The sequence below is a fragment of the Dasypus novemcinctus genome, chromosome 21 (genome assembly GCF_030445035.2).
Source record: "Dasypus novemcinctus isolate mDasNov1 chromosome 21, mDasNov1.1.hap2, whole genome shotgun sequence".
Lineage (NCBI taxonomy): Eukaryota > Metazoa > Chordata > Mammalia > Cingulata > Dasypodidae > Dasypus > Dasypus novemcinctus.
The window spans coordinates 33,147,034-33,169,839 of NC_080693.1; the positions used below are offsets into that span (position 1 = coordinate 33,147,034).

The following is a 22,806-nucleotide window of genomic DNA, read 5'->3' on the forward strand; positions in this document are numbered from 1 at the left end:
GCAGACAGCAAGCACAAAACAACAGGGTGGGGTAGGGGGGTGGGAATAAATAAATAAATCTTTCAAGAAAAAAAAAAGGTCAGGCAGGGTACCTGGAAAGAAGTCTGAGGAGAAGGAGCAACTGGAGGGGCTAGAGCAAAACTAAGATACAGGTGTAGTGGGTTGAACAGTGCCTCCCCAAATTCATGTTCATCTCAGAATGTGACCCTATTTGGAAAAGGGTCTTTGCAGATGTAGTTAGTCAAGGATCTCAAAATGATATCATCCTGGATTTAGGATAGGCCATTAATCCAGTGACTGGTGTCGTTACAAGAAGAGGAGAGGACACAGACACACAAAGAAGGCCACGTGAAGACAGAGGCAGAGATTGGAGTTAAGCTGTCACAGGCCAGGAGTGCCTGGAACCATTAGAAGCTGGAAGAGGCATGAGAGGTTCTCCCCTAGAGGCTTTGGAAGTAGCAGGGCCTTGCCAACCCCTTGATTTTAGACATCTGGCCTTCAGAGCTGTGAAGGAAGAATCAGAAGGCTCTGAGTTTGTGGTAATTTGTTATGCATCCCTAGGAAACTAATGAAGAGGGAAATCACCAAAACTGTGAAGAAACTTCCAAGAAGTGGGGTGTAGCCAACAGTGTCAAATGCAGCTGAGAAGTCTGTAAAATGAGATCTGAATTAGATTTGGCAACTAGGAAGTCATCAGGGACCTTAGGAATAGCTCTTTCAGTGGAAGCTGAAGAAGAGTGAATCATGTGCTCTTTATTCTTGGCAGCATAGAGAACTTTGGTTACTAAAGAAGCATCTTTCTGCCTATGCCGCCAAGCTCACCACCTTCTAGACAGAAGTCTATTCTTAACTTATGTTCTTAACTGAAACATCTGACCAAATCATTAGTCTGGATCAATACTATAGTTTGGGATCGATTTTGATACCATAAAACTCTTGCAAAAATTTTTTCTGGGTTCTTTTATCTAGTACTCTCTTTTTTCTTTTAGATACTGCATTTACAAACTGGTAAACACTGGAATTGGTTCGACCTAATATAAGTTTGGCTTCTTGTGGCAACACTAGCTCCACATCAACTCGCTGGGGTAGCGGGCACGGCCTTGCCTGCGCTCTCCCTTGGGTCTCAGTCGCATCCACTTACTAGCATAGTCCCTGATTTTTCACACGCCTGACTAGCTTCACTAAGGGATTTGTTTCTATCCTTGGCCCCTTCGTTCTCCTCAAAAGTTGAACTAGTGAACAAAACTACATCTACGCCATGCTTTCACGTTTATTTAAAAAGCACCTTCAGTCACTTAGATCTCACAACGCCTGCAAGGACTGTAGGACATGCCTCCCCTACCCCACCCAATTACTAAGCTCGGAAGGGCAGCGGCGAGACGCCCGGGACCCCCGCCGACCACCGAGCTCGGGGCAGCCTCCTGGCCGCGCAACCGCCCGCCTATCAGCGGCTTCCGAGGAGGCCGAGGCGCGCGCGCCCGCGCGAGGCTTCCTGGGACCTATAATTACATGTTCCGGTTAGAACTGCAAATCCCGATACGCACCGCGCGCAGTCCCGAAGAGTACTTGCTGGTGAATCTGTGTCTTGCTTGTCCGAACCTCTGGAATCTGTGTCTTGCTTGTCCGAACTTCTGGGAATGCTGCACAACCCTGATTCGGTTTTCACAAGAGGCTTTTGGGAAACTTGATAGGTCTTTCGCTGGCTGTGCGCGAACGGACTTTTGTTTCCGCTGTTTCCTCGATGTGGCGAATCTGCTGTTGTAGGGCGGTGGCTAGGCGCTCGGGAACCCGACGTGACCCTTGTAGAATCTGCTGCGGGAAGAACGACGCGAGAGTTGCGTGGGCGCCGGCAGTCATGTCAGCGGCTGCCTCCAACGTCGGAGCCTCCAATGTCGGGGCGTCCGCGCCGGAGGCGGCGGCTTCCGCCGAAGCCCCGCTGCAGTATAGCCTCCTTCTGCAATACCTCGTGGGTGACAGGCGTCAGCCCCGGCTCCTGGAACCGGGTGCCCTGGGCGGGATCCCGAGTCCGGCTAAGAGTGAAGAGCAGAAGATGATTGAGAAGGCGATGGAAAGCTGCGCCTTCAAAGCAGCGCTGGCCTGCGTGGGAGGTGAGGCGAGGCGAGCGGGGCCTTTGGGAGGTCGCTGCCAGCAAGACCACGCGCCTAGGAGGCGAAGGACCTCTGGATTTCGACCTTGACCGCACTCCTGGTCCGTTCAGTGACAACGCCTCTCCTGTCGCTGCAGTTAGCTTTCCCTTGTGGAAATTGGATGAGAGAATCGGTACCGATAAACCAGGCTGGGCCTGGAGGTTATTAAATAGTTTATTTTATTCATTCATTCATTCATTTACTTAAGTAATTCACTTGTGTTATCACTGAGCAACTATCACGTGCCAGACGGTGGCGATACAGGGTAAAAGAGACAAGGTTCTTGGGTTCGTAAAGCTTACAATTTAATACATATAGTGGGAAGAATGCTGCAGAGATAGGAACCGCAAGTGCCACGGTCCCTAATGCAGGGACTGGCCTGAGGGTTGAGAAACAGAAAAGGCCAGAGTGACTTGACCGTGGTGACCAAGGCGGGTCTGCACGGGCCTTTTTTTTTTTTTTTAACCTTGTGAGGATTTGAGAATGCAGTGTTCCTCTTGTGCAAGGTAAAGCATTTGTCCACATTTGCAGATGAGTCTAAATCTCATTGAGAATGGAAGGTATGTAAGGAACTAATAAAGTGAGTGTGCAGATGTTGAAGTAGAAGGAAGAGAGAGATCTTTTTTGGTTGGGGAAGGCCACAAGAAGGAATGAGACTGGAACTGTATCTTGAAGGATTGAGGAAATACAGGTAGACGAAGAAAAACGTCATTTTAAATTGGGGGTAATGTAGAAGATTTGAGCTTATTACTTTAGGGCAGTAATTGATATTTTTTAAATAGGGGGATAACAAGTGGTAACGAGCATGATGACTCAGGATGGAGTGTGGTGAAAAACGTTTGTGGATAGGGAGGCAATCTAGGAAGTTTGCTAGACTGAAGCTCTATGGTCCTTTAAAGTGACTTTAAAGTGATTAGAAGGATAACTGGACGCAGAGGGATGGACATATTTGAAAAACTAGGAAAAAAGACTTTGCTTCTTTTGTTGACTGGTTGTACGGGGAAGCAAAGAAGCAGTTGGCTATGCTCCTGAGGTTTGGAACTGGGGTAACTGGAAAGAAGGAGCCTTAAGCAGAAAAGTCTGGAGAGTGGGTACCCATGATTTCACTGAACATCATCTTGCAGTGATAAGATGGAAATGCCCAGCAGGCTCAGATGTGGAGATCTGCCATTTGGTAGCTGTGTGACCTTAAGGAGGTTACTTAACCTCTCTGAGCTTAGTTTCTTCATCTGTAGAAAAGAGAGAATGATAGTACCTAAACCCTGGGATTCTTTTGAGGAGTGAATGAGGCAATGACCATACCAAATGATCATTATGAATGTGACCATTGTCAAGAGTTATTTACAGAAGTTGGTAGCTAAACTTGAGGATGGCTGAGTTACATGTAAGAGAGCATGTAGAGAGAGAACAGAGGGTTAAAGACTGAATCGTGAGGCATGTTAGGAAATGATAGGAAGACAGTCAAGATGAGGCAGGGGAGCAGATGTAGCTCAAGTGATTGAGAGTCTGCCTCCCATATATAAGTTCCTGGGTTTGCTCCCTGTTACCTCCTAACAACAAAACGAACAAATAAATGAAAATATCAACTCTGGGGAGCCAGTGTAGCTCAGTGATTCAGTGCCTGCTTCCCACATACGAAGTCCGGGGTTCAATCCCCAGCCCTTGTACCTAAAAAAAAAGACAAAAGAAACTGTCATGAAGATGGACCCCGGGTCTGTAATGTGGAAGCCACGGAATAGGGAGAAGTGTCAGTAATGCTTCATGGTAGCCACTCGAAAGGTTGTCTTGGAGTATGACCTTATTACAGTAATACAGAAAAGATGTCAAAGAAATCCTCATCTGTGTGTGTGTGTGGATTTTTTTTCAGGATTCGTCTTGGGAGGTGCGTTTGGAGTGTTCACTGCTGGCATTGATACCAATGTGGGCTTTGACCCTAAGGATCCCTATCGGACACCAACTGCAAAAGAAGTTCTTAAAGACATGGGGCAGAGAGGAATGTCCTATGCCAAGAACTTTGCCATTGTGGGTGCCATGTTTTCTTGCACTGAGTGTCTGGTAGAATCTGTAAGTGTCTTTGCCCTCTGACAAATGCTTGCCTACTGCCATCTCATGACTTAAAGAGAAAGGCTCTAATGTTGTTATTAAGAAGCAGATCAAAAACATCAGATACTTGCCAGGTTGAGCTTCTGTTAAATAGTCCCTAGTAGAAACATTTTTTCAGTGTGAGTTTATGATATGGGCTTTTTTTTTTTTCAGGTACCAGGGCTGGGGATAGAACCTGGGACCTTATATGTGGGAAGCTGGCACTCAGTCACTGAGCCACAGCAGCTCCCGAGTTGTTTGTTTATTTGTTTTGTTTTTTTTTCATTTGTTTGCTTGTTTGTTTTTAGGAAGTACTGGGAACCAAACCTGGTAGCTCCCATGTGGGAAGCAGGTGCTCATCTACTTGAGCCACATCCGCTCCCTTGTGTTATTATTATTATTTGTACTTTTTATTCGTTATTTGGCACTATTTTTAAATTTTTTTGTAGACTAGAAGTTGGTTAATGATTTTAAATACAAGTCTTATTGGGGCAACCTGAGAAATAATTTTATCCCTTCTCAAATGCTATGCTTGGTTTTAGTGCTCTGCTGCCACCTGCAGGAAGCATCTATGAACACATCCAAGTTTTAGGACCTTTACTTTGGAAAGAGGAAAAAAGATTAGCTTTTCTTGGGGAGGGACTAACTTAGCAAGCCAGCAACCCTGTGTGTTTTTCCTTAATCTTGCCTGGCTCTCAGCTGCCCTTCTCAACCCACAGTACCGGGGAAAATCAGATTGGAAGAACAGTGTCATTAGTGGTTGCATCACCGGAGGAGCCATTGGTTTCAGAGGTTAGTAAACAAATCTTGAATGGTTTTGCTCTGTAGCCTCGGCTAACATGCTGAAGTTGACATTTCCACACATATAAGTGTTCCAGGGACAGCCCAAGGCATATTGAACACTTGATATTCTTTCCTTCCAACAAATAAATCATGTTTGCTTTTGTGTTAGCTCAATTTTGGAAGCTTGCTGGTATCTAGAACAGGGTTTCTCAGAACCTCCTTGGCACTGCTGACGTTTCGGATGGCATAAATCTTTACTGTGCATTGTGGGGTGTTTAGTAACATCCCTGGTCTCAGCCTACCAGATGCCAGTGACAACCTTTCAGTTGTGAGAACCAAAAGTGTAGCCAGACATTGCCAAATGTCCTCTGGGGGGCAAAATCACCCCCAGTTGAGAAGCACTGATACAGATCTACCGTAGTCAAAAAGAGCTGCTGTCATATTGAATATAGAGAGCACAGGAAGAAGACTTCCTCACAAAAAGTACTCACTGGCGTGGGTTGCCATCCAGGGTATTAGGGAAGCATAGCTCGGTCCCCTTCAGCCTTGTATCGGCCGTTTGTACACCCAGCGTCTGCTTTGCTTTCAGCTGCATGCATTTCAAATACTGAAACATTTTTCTTAATAATGCTGTACAATTGTTTTAATTTTGTGTATAAGCTACTCTGGTAATATCTTTTTGTGGTTGGCTATTTCTAACTTCTACACATTGAAAGCCACATACAGGTGTTCTAGAAATGTTAAGATTATCAACTGTAAACAAAGAAACAGACCAATTTCCTGCCAGTTCTCCCTGTTAACATGTGTATCAAGGGTTTGTAGTGTTGGGATTCAATGACTTGGCTTTCCGTAGAAGTATCCATTGCTGCACCACTTGCTTACCCAGAGCAAAAAGCACTTTCTCATCATCTGAGAGTGAGGATGATTTATCATTAAAACCTGCTTTTGGCTCTCAAACAGCTCTTTATGATTTACAGAGTAACTTCTCCTTTGGTCTTCCCATCTCTCAGCTTTGTCAGGGCCTCTTTGAGCTCCCTCCAGGACTACTTTGATCACCTTCCCAGGAATTTATAAAACAAACAAATCAGGGTAAAAGACCATATGCTTTCATTTGATTCCAAGGGCTGGTTCTCTTAACCAGATTACTGCTTGTAAGGGGCCATTCCCATGAAACTGGAGATACTAATTCTTGGGATAAGAAAAGTCAAACGAATGTGTAGTTAGATAAAGCAAGCTGGATTAGATATTACATGTGGTCTCATTGAAGATCAGTGTAAGTGCAATGATTTAGAACACTTAAGTTGGTTTCCTTGCAGCTGTGGTTGTGCAAATTTTCATGACTATAGCCCGACCAACATCTGTCACCACGAGTAAGAAGTGATTTGTTTGTTTTACAGCTGGCTTGAAGGCTGGAGTCATTGGTTGTGGAGGTTTTGCTGCATTCTCTGCTGCAATCGATTATTACCTACGGTGAGAATATCTCTGTGGGGAAGGCTGACACCAGCTCACTGTCAGAGCTGTTCTGTGGAGAAGTTTGTGCACCACCCCAGGGCACTTGCTTGACAGACTGAAGACATTTGTTTTCCCTCTTTCTGTTGGTGGTGTGAGGGAGCTGCCTGGCTGGGATCTGTCTCCAGCTTTCTGAGCCCCACTCTGTGCTGCTGTGCCTGGATGATAGCCAGAGCTTTACGGGGGAGGTGCTACGGCCAGAGTCTCTTGTTAGCGCAGGATCAGGAGATAATGTGTTGCCTTTTAGGAATCAGGCTCCCCAGAGGTTCAGTCCTGACTACAGCTGCTGCTCTGGGTTGTTTGGTACTGTGGGGACAGAGGCGCCAATGTTCTCTGCCCGCACCCAGGAAGGTGTTCTACCTTGGAACTCTGTGCCGTCCATCTTGCATATCTGGGCAGGGCAAAGTAAATTCATGCCATCCAACCAATTGTGTCATTGTTTAATATTCTGCCATACTTGTTTATATGTATTTTTATATTACAATTTAAAGGATTGGTTTTGTGTTTTTTTTTTTTTAATTTTCACATTCCACAATTCTAAAATCCAAAGATTGGATACTGATCCACAATTCTAAAGTCCAAAGATTGGATACTGAAAGAAGGGAAAGAGTGCCCCTGAGAAGTATGGGCATGTTAGATTCTAGGGTTTGTAGAATACTGTTACACTCAGCCAGATTGCCCAGCGCCTGTGCCCCCAAGAGCCCAGTCTAGTCACTCTTTAGGATGCGCTGAAATTCCATGTGTAAGTCCTCCTGGCCTCTTCTATCGAACCCTCCAGTAGGCTGGCTGGTGGCTGTGCCTGTAGGTTGCCGAACCACGTGTTGGTTTCATGACCTGACAACAGGGCCAGGCCGGCTCAAGGACACATGCTGAAGGACTCTGCTTTGTCCTGGTGATTGGATCACAGCAGCTTTGGCTGAGAGCAGATGTTGTGGGGTGCTGTTCACCCTTGTTCTCTGGTACCAGTGTTTTTTGTTTTGAAATATTAAGTGTTTTTTACTTGACCCAGTGGCCCTTTTCTGACACCAGTAGCTCAGCCCAGTTGCGACACAGGCAGAAAATAGCCTTTTATGATTGGTATCCACCACTGGTGCTTCCTTTGAGCTTTCCTGGAGGCCCTAAAATTTTGGCCACCTTCAGCCCATTGTAATGGCTCTCCTTTTTTCTGCTGTACAGTAATTCCTCTGCCTTTTCTTCCATTGCTTTCTTCCCCCTTATCTGCTATTTCCTAGCCCACCCACCCTTAACCAGAATTCAAAAGTCAGCTTAAATGTCCAGGCATGCCAAGCTTGTATTTGTATGTGAGTGATGATGTCAAACACAGCTGGTAACACCTCCCTCCAGCCATGTCCGCTGTTGACTTTGGAATGTGAGCCAGCACACAGGGCTCATGTCCTTCTATGGTGAATTGTATGTAATATCCGTCCCAGTCTCACAGGCATGAGCTTCCCACTGCTAGGCTGTTGGGAGCATCCCTACGACTCTGAGTATTTCCTATACTGTCTCTAAATAAATTACCTATAAGCACCTGGAGAGCAGAGGTGGTCAGTTACTCCTACCTGATGCCTATCAAAATGCTAGGCTGCCAGGATCTTTTACTAGCCAGTCTAGCACGTGGGATCGAGCACCCTGAAAAACCAAATACAAGAAGTGCTGCCCCTCACTACTGCCTTGTGAAAGAAAAGTCCTGGGGCTGTCAGTAGCCATCAGTTCAATAAACTGAGCATTGTCCACATTGACTATTCAATCAAGAGAGAAGATGAATAGTTTCCTGTTTCAGATATCCACGGAGCCAGTATGAGCTCATAAACCAAACACCGGTTTTCAGAGACATCTGTTCCTGATCTCCAGAATAAACAGTGTCCAATGGCCTAGGCCAGTGGGACCCTCGTTAACCCCGTTGGCTTTCCTAAAGGCAGGCAGGGCCCTCTGGGATCCAACTTCTGCAATCAGAAATGAAACCAAAAGGCTGCACCAGAAGCCTGCCACTTCCGAGGAAGGCGTAAACATAAAGGAAGCAGCCTCTTCAGTGGACAGCTTCCTGCCATCTCTGAGGCATAGTGATGGCCGGGTGCTGGGGGTGGGGGCAGGGTGGCATTTATACTTTGAGATGCTGGAGGTGAGAGCAGAAGCCTGGTTCACCTGAGGAGAGGGGACGGTCCCCTCCCCAACATTCTGCCCCATTCCCTGTAGGCCAAAGGGCAGGCTCGAGGGGAGCCAACTAGGTAAATAAATTCCTGGAAGCTCACAGCTGGGAGTGTTAAATATTTAGATTGGTGGTCTTCCCTGGACTACTGAGAACACAAACATCCATACCACAGGGCTGAGTTTTGTGCAAATGTTGGGACTTTGTATTTTTTATTAATATTTTCCTCTCACATGGTTTACATCAATTTATAATAATCTACATAAGTTTAAACAGAACGTAGACAAAAAAAAATATCCTTACCAACTTATTAAAGTCAAATATTAATGAAGGGGTCCCATCCTACCTGTGTCAGCCAAAACTCCTGGCAGCCCTCAGCCACGGCCTGGCAAGGACAGGCACAGCTGGGATCCCCGTGGCCTGTGCTGGGCTCCTGTTGGCACAGCCTGCCCTGCTGGGCACAGCAGCTAGGCGGTTCTGGGCTACACAGTCCCTGTCTCAGGAGAACCCTTGGGGCGTTTCCTTGGTGCAGCTTCATCCAGGTCTAGTACCCACCCCTCCCCACTGTGGGGGTGGAATTTATAAATATTAGGAGCCTTTTGCATTTCTCAGCCCTCCCAGCCTTCCCCCTATACTCACATTGCCTGAGCAAGCTTGGGGGCTGCAGAAGCTACCTGATGCTGAGAAGCAAACATTTCCTTCTCTTTTTCCATTGGTATTTGGGAGGTGGGAGGCACCCATTTGGGGTTGTAATAGCCACCAGTTCATTACTGTCCATCGCTTTGGAAGCAAGAGCCTCCCATGCCACATACCAACTCCTGAGTGCCGAGAAGACCCCAGGAATAGGCACCGGGGTCTTTAGACCAAAGTGGTGCCCCTTCACCTTGCTCTCTCGTTCCTGGGAGCAGGGCTCCCTGCTGAGCTGCTAACGGGCAGCTGGGTAATCAGCATTTCCCTCCCCTTAGGCATCTCTTCCCTTGGATGTGCACAAAATGTGTACCGTTCTGCCCAGCATGTGGGCAACAGGCGTAAACACTGATCAGAAAGGGCCCTGCCTCTTCCGGAGCAAGCACTACAGCTTTGGGGCTGGCAAACCCTTCTTCAAGACATGGCCCTGAGTACAAGGTGTGGCAGCTATTCTCCCAATCCTGAGGGCCTAGAACCTCCCCGCCCCCTCACAGGAGAGCCAGGTTGCTGCATGCTGTAGCTCAAGTCCCTGCTGTCAGGGAGCCTCTGCCCTCCCAGCCTAACTGCCAAGGCTGGCAGCCACTGCTCAGACAGAAAACTGACCTTGGGGACACAGCTACTCCTTTCCAGAACTGAGTTGGTTTTGAACCTGCGGATCCCCTACTCAGAACAACAAGCAGGCCCTAGCAAAACCCAGTCCCAAGGGAGGCAGGTGCCCGTGCTTCCTCATCTTTCACTCCCTCTGGGATTTCCCAGAGTTCACCAGAAGGCTGCCTCTAGGAGCTGGCTGCAGAGGGGGCGGCACTGACAGCTGACTGTGGCTGGACTGTGCCTTCCTTTCAAGGCTCTTGGGCTCACGTGGCAGTGAGGGCTGCCCCGTGGCAGTGCTTGGCTGTGGAGAATGTGTAAAAGCTAAGGCAAAAGTACCGTGAGGTACAAGAGGTGCCAGGTGAAGGCCCTGCCTCCTGTATGGAGCATGCCGGGTTCTGTACACCTGCTTCAGCCGTATCACTTGCCCTCCAGGAAGTGCTCCACTAGAAAAGCCACTACAACTCCTTGCTACCAAGAGCTGCTTCTGACTGTTCAACCTGACTCCCCCTGCGCTGCCCCCCCCACCCCCCGATTCCTTCCTGACCCTCTTGCTATCTCGATAGCAGGTCACTTCTAAATCTTTACACTCAAAGGAAATAGAACACCAGGGAAAAAGAAATGAAAAGCAGTAGAAGTAAAAACAGTCAAAGATGCCTCACTGGTAGGCTGGAGACACACTGGATAAACCCCAGAAGTGGAGCGTCTCAAATGGAAACTTCCTGAAATCAGCTCTCCAGCTCTGTGCTGGGGATAGGTGTGATTCTGTCTCCTTGTCCAACATTTGCACAGGCTGCAAGGCAAAGCAGTGTGCTTCCACAGGCGGAGAGCTAGAAGAAGGCTGGGGCGGCAGCGGCAGCGGCAGGCCTACCATCCCTGCCAGAGCCGCTTCAGAACTTCTGAGGTGATGGAGTGAAAACTGAGGCTGTGCATGCATGCGGGCAGGCCGAGAGGGAGGAGTGGGTGGCGGAAAACCAAGGGGAGGCTGCCAGGAGACTGCAGTCTGGGAGCAGGGCCAAGAGAGGATAAGCTGGCAGCAGTTACACAGAGCAAAATGAAAGCCCTTGCACTGGACTCATAAGGAAAGAAAGTGTTGGGAGGAAATGAAAGAACAAAGCAAGCTGTCTGCGCCCAGACGGGGCTGGTCACTACCTTTTCTGCATGACAAATATACATAAAACAATTGCTGAACAGCACGGAGCATTAGACACAACTAGAGATACAGAGGGCAGGAGCCGGGGGATGGCGGCGAGGGCTGGGGCTGGATCGGCTGGCTTTGTACAAGGTGGCATAAAAGACGCACATATTCCAGTTCTTGGAAATCTGCTTCCTTTGTCATCTGGCCTGCTGGGTTTGGGATTTTTCTATTGCAGTCTTTCAAGTCTGTGTTGGGCCCCCAGGCTGGAGAGGCTGGCTCTGGCCACCCCCTACAGCTGCTCCTGCCTCAGGCTACACATCCGTGGAGAAGTACAGTGTGTTCCGTTTCAGTTCTGCGAAGGAAATGGGAGGGTGCTGCAGGTAGTAGAGGAGGACCTGGACCTGTGGGGAAACAGGGGAAACTGAGCCTGGGGGTCTCGTCCTCTTAGCCCTTCTCCTCTGATCCACTGAGAAGAAAACATCCCTGGACTGCGGGCAAGTCTGTGTTGACCCCTGCCCCCCACCTCTCCACCCAAGGCTGGCTCAGGCCACCTCCTCTTCCTCGGAAGCCCAGTGTGTTTATGTAACTGCAGCTGTAGAGGGCACTGCAGGGCACAGGGCGGGGGAGCCGGGTGCAGCCGTCCAAGCCTCAGCCCCCACCTGATTCTGAGCTTGGCTTTGCCTTGGCAGCCCTGCCCCAGACTGACCCCTGTTCAGTCCTGGAGGGATCCCAGGAAGCGTCCTGGCTCCAGAAGCAATCCCAGAGCGTCCACGCGTGAGGCCCCCAGATGTTTCCTCTACTCCTGGGTTTGCTTTCTGAGGCCGAGGCCCTCCTGGGAAGGCCGTCAGCACCTGAGGCAAGCATTCTCCAGGCTTCTGGTCTGGGAGGGACAGCACTGTCCACGGCCCTACCCCTGGTGACGTCCTACAGACTATTAACCCAGCTGCCCTGGGGTGGGGTGGGGGTCTCTAAGCTGTTCCCTCGCCACCCCTAAGGGAGGGCTTGGCTCACCCCTGTGCACCCCAGGCCAGGCAGGGCTGGCGGTACCTGTGCCATGACATCGTGGGACCAGATGTCTGCAGCTGACGTGAGGTGTGCTTTGCTCTCCACCTCTGAGGGTCTCAGTAACGTGGGGCCAAACACAGTAGCCAGATTGTGAAGGGACATTTTGTTGATAGGTTCCTTTTCAGCAACCCTGAAAAGAGGGGAGCGAGAGAAGAAAGCAGCCCCTCAGCTCCCTGAGCCAGGGACGGGGACCCTAGCTAGGTCCCAGAACATTCCCCTAACATATCCCCAGCTCCTGAAGGCAACTGGAAAGAAAGAAGGGCCTTCAGGCTCCTCGAAGATCATCATATTAGTATGCGGAGAGCTCTCCCCTTAACTCTCTTCAAGGCAGCCTTGTTACTATCATCCCCTTTTTACAAGTGGAGACTGACGTACACCGGTTAAGTGAGGTGGCCCCAGGTCACACGGAGGACTTTGAACCAGGCATGCCTCCAGATTCCATGCCTTAACCACTCTGCCACTTAGCCATCACCAAGCTGGGGACAGTAGCCTGGAGGAAGAGTCCTCATGGCAGGGCAGGGGCAAGACAGTTAGGGAGGGCTTGGGCTCGGGCAGCTGGTGCTAACTAGCCCTGAGGCTCCACCTGCAGTGATGCGGCAGGAGCAATCCCAGCCCCGGCTGGAGCCCAGGGGCCGTCCTGGACCTTTCCTGAAGGGTCAGCCTATGGGACCTGAGTTGATCCCCTTTGGAGCCCACTCCCTTCTCTTAGGCCAGATACTGGATAGTGGAGCCACAGGCAAGAGCTGCCCTCTGAGGCTGGGGCCCAGGTGGGCCCAGTACAGTGAACTTACCAGAGAGGCTCTGGGCCTCCCCCAGTCCTAGGAAGTGGTTCTGGGACTGCGAACCCCAGCCCTGAGCAGAGCCCCTCACCCCACTCCCCACTGTGCTGCCTGCAGGCGGGAGCCACGCTGCACCCCGACTGCTTTGGAAACAGGCAGATAAACATGGCCATGCCAGGAGGCAGCTGTGTGGCCTGCTGGCCCAGTGTGTGCACACGCGCGCACACACACATACACACACACACACACCCCGGCCAGGGGCCCAGATGTGGGAACAGACTGTGCCCAGTTCCCAGGGTGGAAAACCTAATGAATTTTCCTTTCCCACTCCATCTGTGTGTCACCCTCTTTCCCTCCCCCCCCCCCCCCCAATGCTTGCCAAACTATTTGGGATTTGGTTAGGGGTTCGGTCCTGGCCCAGCCAGTGGGAAAAGTGTCTCATAACGGGAAAAACAAGATAGCAGGCCCAGCCGCTCCCAGGACTCTGCTCCCCTCTGAGCTGGCCTGGCTGAACCCCCAGCCTGAGGGCTTGGTGGCTGAGCTCCTCGAGAGCGGCCTCCTCTCCTCCTCACAGCCCCTCTTGGGGGTTCTCTGGTCCTGGTGGGTAAGTAGGTTGTCAAGGGACACCCAGGGACTTCCTCACTCATGCCCAGTCCTGGGCTCAAAAGTGAGGGATGCGGCGTCTCCAGGGCTACTCGTACCCGGGAGCCTTGCTGCAGGCTTCGGCTTTAGCGGCTCTAGCTTTGACTTACCGTGTGTGTAGGGGGTAGGCAGGGAGTGGCAGGGGTGAGAGAAGGGCCTTAGTTTAAGATTTGAGAGATGTGGGTTCTAGGGACAGACCTACTGCTAACCCAAGGAAGCTTCTGCTGTCTTGGGGACTCTGTTTCCCTATCTGAAAAATGAGGTGTGGCTCTAGACCAGTGGGTTGCAAACTTTTTTGACCATGATTCACAGTAACAAACACACTGTAACCCAGTACACAACTACGCGTAATCCAACAACCAGCACCACTCACGCTTACTGCCTGCAGTGCACCGATGCTATTTCATTAAAAAAAAAAATTAAGTTGACTGAATGACCCATTGAGAGGGTGGAACCCCCTGAGGGAACCCGACTCCAGTCCTTGGCTCCAGCCCTGCCACTCTAAGCGCTCTAGGGCGACTATTTGAGGGAGCTGTCAGAACCCAAATGTTTCTCAAAAGAGAAGAATCTGAGTGTGAGAATTTGAAATGCAAACTCTCACCCTGCTATGGACAGCCCTGCTAGGAGAGCCCATGGGCAAGAGGAGAGGAGGAGGGTCCATGGCAAGACCTATCCACTCTGCCAGCTCCAGCTCTGAAGACCCTGCTCCCCCGGGGCGGGCCCCTCTCTGAGTTGCCCCCCAGGGCCCTGTTACCTTTTCAAGTGTTCCAGCAGGAAGAGGAAGGTGATGAGGTTGGGGTCGGGCAGGGAGCGGAGTAGGTGCATCATGCAGTTTTCCTTGGCAGCAGGGTCTGACAGGGCTGAGGGGAGAGAAGGGGCCAGAGTGGAGCACGGCTCCTGGGGTGTGGGGGGTCCACAGCCCTTTCCAGAGCCCCCATGGTCGTGAGGCTGTGGGACCCTGAGGGAGGGCCCAGGATGCCAGGGGCTTGGGGGGGCAGAGCCTCCAGGGAGGACCTGGCACGTTGGACATCAGCCAGAGGGCTGCCTGGTGGGCTGGGGGGGGGCTTCCTTCCCTCAGGGGCCTTTCCGCCAGGTCAGTCCCCATCCCGGGTCTTTAAGGCTATGTTTAAGACACAGGTGCGCACGCTGCCAATGCGGTGACGACTTTCTCCCCTGACTGCCTCTGATTCTGGAACACGGGCGTGAGCGGCCTTCCACGGGGCTCCTCACTCCCCATGGCTGAAGCCCTGTTCTCCTCCAGGAGGGATGTGCCTGGGCCTGGATTTGGCTCAGGTGGGGGGAGCAGGCGCTCAGCTGAGGAGCTGAGACAGGGCCTTCTGGAAGGCTCAGCACAAGCCAGCTCAGGGGCCCGCTCCCTCTAACCAGGCTCTGGGGTGTGGGCCCCTGCCCACCCACCTCAGGGCAGTTTTCCTTGGACGCCGGTGTTCCAAGCAAGGAAGTCAGCATCCAAGTAGGAAGCACAGAGGGAAACCCGTAGGCACAGTGAGGGGAGAGGGTCTGGGCTCTGGAGCGGGTGCTAGAGGCCACACTTCGCCCTCTGGGCACTAGGCCACATGGCCCTGGTATGCCGGGAGGATCAGGGAGCAAGGGCAGCCGCGGCTGTCTTCCCTCCTTCTTCTGCTGGTCAGGGGGGCTCAGCCCCACTCCCCCTAGGATGCCTGGGGGTCTCACCGATGCCCTCCATGAAGGCGGGGTAAAGCCGATCTGTGAGCAGGGGCTCAGGCAGCTCCCGGAAGTAGAGCTTGAGGGTGCCGGCGATGGCGTTGATGTCCATGTCGCTCAGCATCAGCAGGATGTCCTTGTTGTCTGCAGGGCAACACACAGTCAGGCGCCCACACCTGCCACCCGGTCACCCCTCCCTCTCGTTAGCCCCCAGCTGGGCAGGCGGCCCCCGGCCACCTCTTCGGCACATCCACCCAGCTGGCCAGGAGCACCCCCACCCATTCAGTCTTGAGTTCTGGTCTCCCCAGAAAGTCAGGATGCAGGTGATTCCCAAGGCTGCCTGTGACTCGGCTCAGTGGGGGGTGGGGGAGGGTGGAGGGGAGCCCAATTTCATCATCCACATCTCCACCACGTGGCAGGCACCCTCCTGACGGGAATCTCCCCACTGCCAACCCTTTCTCTGGAGGGCCCTCACATTTTTCACATCCAAAATCATGTTCTAGCAAAGCCTCAGCTCCCAGCCCACACAGAGGAGCCATGTGCCAGCATGTCCCCAGCCCCTGTCCTGTCCCTGTCCCAGGATCCCCTACCATGTCTGCTCGGGAGCTGCCGAGGGACACCCACCAGAGCCACCAGCCACTCCCTGCTCTCGGCTCCCAACAGAATCGTCACCAACCCAGGTTTCCTGACTCCAGGGTGCTCAGTGCTCTGCAGCCTGAACACCAGCAGGAGGTGTGGGGGTAGACAGAGAAGAAACCAGAAAGGTCAGCCACCCCCCCCACCCCCCCAGCTAGAAGCAGAACTGACCCTCGCAAAGGGCACTCAAGACCCTGGAGACAGCCAGGAGGGAGTCTGAGCTGCAAGCCCAGGCTCAAAGCTCTTTAATTTCCCTCTAGCCTCCTAGGCACCCAGGAATTAGCAAGGAAGCCAGGAATGTGGACTGTGGGTGGACTCAAAGATCTGAGTTTAAATCCAGCCTCAGCACCTACAAGCTGGGTAATTCTGGGCAAGTGACTTGGCCCCCTGAGCCTCAGTGTCCTTATCTGGTGGGGAGGGGGATTACATGAGAAAAGGCCACATTGGACCAAAGGCCACAGACTGAAGCCCCTTTGCCATCAACCAGTCCGGGCTTCTCCACGGGGAAGGCCCCCTGGTCCCACTGAGCTCTCCTACCGGCCCTGCGAGCCTGCTGGGGCACCTCCTCCCGCCGCGGCCCCGACTGGGCCCCCGGACTCACTGGCGTCAAAGACGGCCTTCAGCGCCTGGATGTCCGTGGCCACCCCTGATATCCGGTAGATGCCAACCTCCTCGATGCCTCTCTTCTCCACCTCCTCCACGCACTGCCGGACGATGTAGGGCACCTTGGAGCGCTCCCGCCTGGGGTGGGGTGGGGGAAGGTGAGGGGTCTCCCGATGCAGCCATATTGTAGCTCCCCCACCCTGGGACATACCTTGGCCTTGGGGAGCTCTAGGCTCTGAAATAATCAGGGGGAAGGAGAAGGAAAAGGCTGAGAGCAAGGTAAAGGGGTGCTAAGAGCCAGGGAAAGGGCACAGGTGGGAGAGAGTTGAGAGAGACGCCCCAGGCTCTGGGAAAGGAGCCCTCCTACAGCAGGGGTCTCAGATTCAAATGCTTCTGGGGGCCTGGAGAGTGGGTCAGGTCCTGGAGGTGAAGGGGATGGTCGGGGAGGGGTGGCGAACTGATGAACTGGAGGACACATACCCCTTCCAGAGGGACAGCCACCCCGGGGATCCCAGCCCATTGCTGCCAGGCCAAAATACGGCCCTGCAGTGGTCAAATCTTCCCAGTTATGGCAAGCAGCTGGCGGTGTGGGGTTTTCCCTGAAAAGCGTCCGTGCTTTAAAGTTGGCTCCTTGATTTCTAAAGCATTACAGAAGCCACACACCTCGGTGGCCACTTTTGTCCCCTTGCTGGCCATATGTGACGAATGAACTGGAGGGTGATCGAGGAGGTGCTGGGCACGGGCAGAGAGGGCTGGAAGGCAGGGCCGGTGGGGACCCCCAGACGCAGCACCTACTTTGTCACCACGCTGATCTTCACACCAAAGACGCCAGTCTGCTTTTTGGAGGGGGTCCTCTTGAGGCTCATATCTCGGCTGGTGAACTTCATGGAGAATTCCACTTTGATCTGGCAGGCATAAGTCCCCAGGGCATGAGTGCCAGAGAAGCACCCCCAAAACATACGGGTCCCATCCCCAGGGCTGCAGACCAAGGGCTACCTCTGGCACCCAGGGTTCCCTAAAATGCCTGCAGACGGGAGCGGGAAGTGCGGGCCAAGGAGAGGGAGGAGGGGCCAGCCGAGGGGCGCAGGGGCAGGGGCAGGGCTGTCCACCCACAGCAGACATCTCCTGCCTCTCCAGGCTCACCCCATTCATCTCAATCACATCCGTGTGCCAGTTCTTGGTTTCGACAGTTTGTGGGTCCAACTGCAGAGAAAGAAAGAGAATGTGAGCGAGAGAGAGATGGCAGCTCAAGGGTCAAGCCAGAGCCTCCCTGCTGGTCAGCAGCTGCTCACAAGTCCAGTCCCACCGTGCGGGCTAATGGTCAGCAAGAGGCCGGGCTGCTGCTTATCTCAAAACCCACCCTTCAGAGGGCCGCAGCCCCCAGCACCACCTGCCCTGGTGAGGTGGGGTGCTCACCTGCCCCCCCCCCAGGCCCCCTCTGCTGGGTGTAGGGCACTCCCTCTCAGGCACTTTCACCACCACCCCTCCTTGCCTCCTGACTGCCACCCTGGGAACCCAGCATCATCTTCCCATTTTACAGAAGCAGAAACTGAGGTTCACAAAAGGCAAGCACCTAGTGCGGCCAACAGAACTGGAGATGCCAGGAGGGTTCCTGGCATGGTGCTAGGTGCGTGGAGGTGTGGACCACAAGGTGAAGGTTCAGAGCCTGCTCTCAGGAGTCAGCCTGCCCGGGCTTGCATTCCGGCTGTGTCTCTTCCCGCTGTGTGATCGTTGGCCAGTTTTAACCTAAGCCTCAGTTTTTTTTCACCTATAAAATGCAGCCAGGAACTGAATCTGCCTTGTAGATTGTTGTGAGGTTGCGATGAAATAACCTGGGTTAAGCAGGTGGCCCCTGAGTGAGCAAACACTTCAGGGGAGGCCCCCACAGCAAGGCTGGAGCCCCGACAAGGGGACCACGGGGCGGTCGGGCACCCCTCGCCCAGGACTGTATGGACTGCGGTTTCTCTAACTCAGGGGCCGTCAGACTGTTTTGCTTGCACGCCCACAGAGCAGCTTTGAAAAACTATGCACTCTCTGGCACATTTTTTAAGTTGACATCTGAACATTTCCCTGGCAAGTTAAAATATCATTTCCAGGATAATGTAAGTATTGACATCTTAAAATAAAACTGTTACATCATCTTTCTAAGGATATTCAATCTACATACCATAGTGATTTGATACCCACCATCATCCATTTAAAAAATACAAGAACAAGCTCTTCTTTCCCTTGCAGAAATTCCCATCGTTCCTGTTTCTCCTTAAATTTATATTTCTATTCCAATTCTCCCCCCAAAATGTTGCCCTAGTATATCTTTTTAAGTCTTTTATTTACCATCCTATTACAATTGCCTCAACAAAAATATATGTATAAATTGAAATTTTAAATTTCCTGAGACCACAAGACTCCAAGGATTCAAAACATATTCCTGATTAGCTACTAAAATGATTTTCAGTGTGCAATTACAGAATAAACCAATACAATTTTTAATAAATAGTAAAAGCAGCAAAGTAATATTTTATTGGAAATGCATCTCTTAATAAGATGGATATAACGTTTTCATAGATCCATATGAATATTTTTTGCTAAACAGGGTTTAGCATCACTTCTGTTCATACTTTTTTGTTTTTAAAGATAAAAGAGATGAAAAGTCTTATTCACATAAGTAGAAATGGTTAAGAAGTTTTATTACAGCTAAGCTGTACAATTCTTTAAACTCCTTCCACATTATTTGCCTTAAATTATATATACACCTTTTATCAAAAGTTGTTTGAAATCTTGAAGACATCATGTTGAGTGAAATAAGCCAGATATATAAGGACAAATGTATGATCTCACTTACATGAAATAAATAGAATATGCAAATTCACAGAGAAAAGTAGATTACAGGCTACCAGGGTGGGGTTGGGGAATGGGGAGTTACTGCTTAATGGGTGCAGTTTCTGCTTGAGGTGATGAAAAGTGTGGGTAATGGATGATGATGGTAGCTCAGCGCTGTGAATGTAAGAAACACTATGGAATTATGTACCTGAAAGTGGTTAAAATGTTAATGTTGTATATATGTTACAATAAAATTTTTTTTCTATGTCTTTCACATTATTTTAAATGATCTTTCAGCTGACAATCAGGTTCCCCATCAGTTTTGTGGGAAACAAAGAGCTGGAAACCATCTGACTAGAGTCATTTACTTTTTTTTTCCTTCATTTTTTTAATGTTACATTAAAAAAAATATGAGGTCCCCATATACCCTCCCACCCCCCTCATTTACTTTCTCAACACCTATGCCAACATTTCAAATGGCCCCTCTGTTTCGCAGCCAGGAGGTCCCAGTACCCCAGTGAGCCTTGAGCCTTTTCCTCTGTAGAGGGAGAGAAGCGATAGCTAAAGGCCCGTCCTCAGGCAGATCAGTTTTTGCCAACAGCACCTCGGGTAGCTGAAGACCTGCAAAGGGACTCCCTTAAAACTCTCCCTGCCCTCGTACCCCTTGGAGAGTCTCAGTGTACCCCCAGAGGGCTGCACATCAGTTTGAACACCACTTTCTAACAAGCCACAGTGGCCTCAGAGGAAGAACCAGATGTGGGTCAGCCCAGCGGGGATGGGCCCCGTGCCGTCCTACGGGGCCAGCGAGTTTCCTTCCTGTGCAATCTACCACCCACGCAGCCCGCTGGAGAGAGGGCACCCAAGTCTCTGAGGGGTCTGGGCCCTGCATCTAGGCCAGCTCTGCCCAGGCTGCAGCAGTGAGTTCCCTTCCCAGAGAAGAGGACACAGGCAGAGGGTATAGAGAGAACTGAGCATCCTTATGCCCACCAGCCCCTCAAACACACCGGGGAAGGGTGCAGGAGCCACCAGAGGAGCCACCAGCCAGCCACGGACTCTGGTGGCCTGCAGAGCGGGTGCCCAGGCTCCAGGGGGCTGCCGATTGTCATTGCGTTTGAGCACTAGGAAATGCTCAGAACACGGCAGTTGCTGTTGTAAGTTGTCGTAACAACTATGGGTAGGTGTGGGCGCCCCCAGGAGGAAGGCCAGGCTGTGGCCCCGGTCTGTCGATTCCAGAAGGCTCTGAGGCCGAATGTTTTCCTGGATGTTGAAGGAAGCCCCAACTTTGGCCTCACTTTCCTGAGACTTTCCCTCCCTCCTAAACTTCATTTTGTCCCAGATCTTCACTGGGTGTCTTGTAGTTCCTTCTTGGACACCTGGCCGCTAGCCCCTGGCTTGGCTCTGGCCCCCAGCAGTGGTCACACAGGGCCGGACATGGAGTGGGGAGCTCGCAAACGCTGTCTACCGAGGCAGATGCTACTTGGGAGACATATTCTGGAGTGACCATCCCTTAAAGCAGGCCTCTGCGGGCACCCGCGTGAGCCGGGCACTCTGGGCAGCCACCGCGGACTGAGCCCAGGGGCCCCGAGTCCTGGAGCAGGGTCTGGACACAGAGCTGAGTAGGGGAGAGCTGGGAGTCAGACCACCCTGGATCCAGGTGTCCCCTCTTCCACCCACCAGTGTCAGTTTGGGCAAGCTCACCTTCCCCTTGGCGGTGCCCACACCTACCCACAGGGTTGTTAGGACAACTTATAACAGCGACTGCCGCGTTCTCAGCATTTCCTAGTGCTCAGACACAATGACAAACTCTTCTGGTTCGGCATCTCAAGTCATCATCTTAACAAGCCCTGAGGCTTATGGAGAATAAAGAAGCTGTCCAGGGCCACACGTTTAGGAAGTGACAGCCCGGAGACAAAATCAAGTCCCCCTCCGACTCCCTGGCTCTGCTAAAACTGCAAGATAACGTGTCAAGTACCCAGCCTGGCGCCTGCACCTCCCAGCAACACCCGGGGCTGCGGCCACTGTTATTTACTTAGGAAGGAGCCTCGCTGGGGCTCCTGGCCGGGGGCTGGCCCTGGGGCCGGCAGGCCGCCCTGGTGTCTTCTGTTCCCCACGAGTAGCAACCCCACATTTCCCTGGAAGCATCTGAGACAGGAAAAGCAAATCCTGACGCTAAGGCCCAGCACTACCTCTGCCTCCTATGGAGAGTCTTCCCGGCTAACCCCAAGCCACAGGAATCCTCTTCCCCTCTGCCTCCCTTCTACACTCAATTCCTCTCTCTCCACAGCCCGCCGGGCACCACTGGCTGCTGTGTCACACGCGCTGGCCTTTCCAAAGCACGGCCGGGAGGAAGAGCAGCCTTTTGGCTCTACTGTGTGCCGCGCCCCTGCTATCGTCCTGGTCCCCGCTAGGGTGTAACCCTGATCCCCCGCTCCGGGAGGCCTGCCCACCCCCCCAGCACCCTGAAAATGAAGCTCTGTCTCCCAGGAGGCCAGCAGCCTCCAGAAACCAAGTCTATTTCAGGATGTCATTTAAATACAGAACAGGGAGGGTGAGGAGTGGAGGGACACGGGCACATTTTCCTGAGAAATGATGTTGCCTGAATTGCCATGGCTATTTATAACCCCTGGGAAATGTGGACTAGGCTATTTCCTGATTAGATTAGTGCCGGGGGTGGAGGGGCCAGCCCTGGGATGCTGGTGCAGGGGGCACGCCTGACAGCTCACCCTCCAGTCCAGCAGGCAGGTGCCACTCACAGGCCAGGGAGCAGGTACCGGGGACGGGGGCGCGGATCAGGCCACCTGGGGGAGGCCGACGGGGGCTCGTGGAGGGCCAGGCTGGGGGGGACACAGAGGGAGTCTCCTCCACACCACAGTTAATACCTACATGCAGCAGGGTCACCCCAAGCTGGGACCCGGGCAGGAGACACACACAAGGGCCCAAAGCACACCGGAGCAGCTAGGTACACCCGGGCCACGCGCAGCCGCTGAGAGCAGCTCTTGGCACTTGGACTGGGTCAGCGCATGGCCATGCCTTCAGACTTCTCCCACTGAGAAGAGGGGGAGCTCTGGGGCTGGCCCCAGTGAGGGGGCCAGGTCCCCTGGCTGCAGAATCCCCTTCCCTGCTGGGAATCCCACATCTCATGTGGGAGGACACCGGCGGAGCGTACTCTGCAGTGAGAGTCCAGGCGGGTGGCTGAGGAGCTGGGCCTCAGTGGCCTCGCCTTTGGGACAGGAAGTCCGCAGCCGCCCGGTGGGCAGGCTGGAGGAGGTGAGGACCAAGGGCAGGGCCGAGGCTCTGTGCACGCCCGGGTCCAGTCTGGATGGTGGGGACCACTCTGGTTTCAGGAAGCCCCGGGGGCAGGTCACCCGTACTGCTCCTTGCCTCTGGCGCGAGGGCGCTTCACGGGTCTCCCGGAGCTTGGCGTTTGGGAGGTACCCAGTGGGTCTGGGCCCCTCGACGCCACGATCCCCGTTCCTGGTCCCCAGCAGGTGACAAGAG

General features: G+C 52.4%; 2 protein-coding genes across 9 annotated transcripts in view; one reads left to right on the plus strand and one right to left on the minus strand.

The window, feature by feature from the left end:
* The first annotated feature begins 1,535 nt into the window (after positions 1 to 1,535).
* TIMM22 (translocase of inner mitochondrial membrane 22) lies at positions 1,536 to 8,048 on the plus strand. 2 transcript variants are annotated; one of them, XM_058283796.2, is made up of 4 exons: positions 1,536 to 2,108; positions 4,015 to 4,211; positions 4,929 to 5,021; positions 6,410 to 8,048. In XM_058283796.2, the coding sequence occupies exons 1-4, from the start codon at positions 1,742 to 1,744 to the stop codon at positions 6,416 to 6,418; spliced, it is 666 nt and encodes a 221-aa protein (XP_058139779.1). In that variant the 5' UTR covers positions 1,536 to 1,741; the 3' UTR covers positions 6,419 to 8,048. The 2 variants fall into 2 exon arrangements, with proteins under 2 accessions (XP_058139779.1, XP_004483856.1); XM_004483799.5 differs by having other exon boundaries at positions 4,949 to 5,021.
* An 801-nt stretch (positions 8,049 to 8,849) lies between these two features.
* Positions 8,850 to 22,806, minus strand: part of ABR (ABR activator of RhoGEF and GTPase) — a 173,949-nt gene continuing 159,992 nt past the window's right edge. For all 7 annotated transcript variants that reach the window (XM_071210448.1, XM_058283792.1, XM_071210449.1 and 4 more), the window contains 7 exons: positions 17,632 to 17,691; positions 17,284 to 17,393; positions 16,487 to 16,626; positions 15,259 to 15,393; positions 14,321 to 14,426; positions 12,128 to 12,275; positions 8,850 to 11,481 (listed from right to left, as the gene is read on the minus strand). In XM_071210448.1, the coding sequence (XP_071066549.1) occupies positions 11,392 to 11,481; positions 12,128 to 12,275; positions 14,321 to 14,426; positions 15,259 to 15,393; positions 16,487 to 16,626; positions 17,284 to 17,393; positions 17,632 to 17,691 (789 nt within the window). In that variant the 3' untranslated portion in view covers positions 8,850 to 11,391. The remainder of the gene's footprint in view (positions 11,482 to 12,127; positions 12,276 to 14,320; positions 14,427 to 15,258; positions 15,394 to 16,486; positions 16,627 to 17,283; positions 17,394 to 17,631; positions 17,692 to 22,806) is intronic.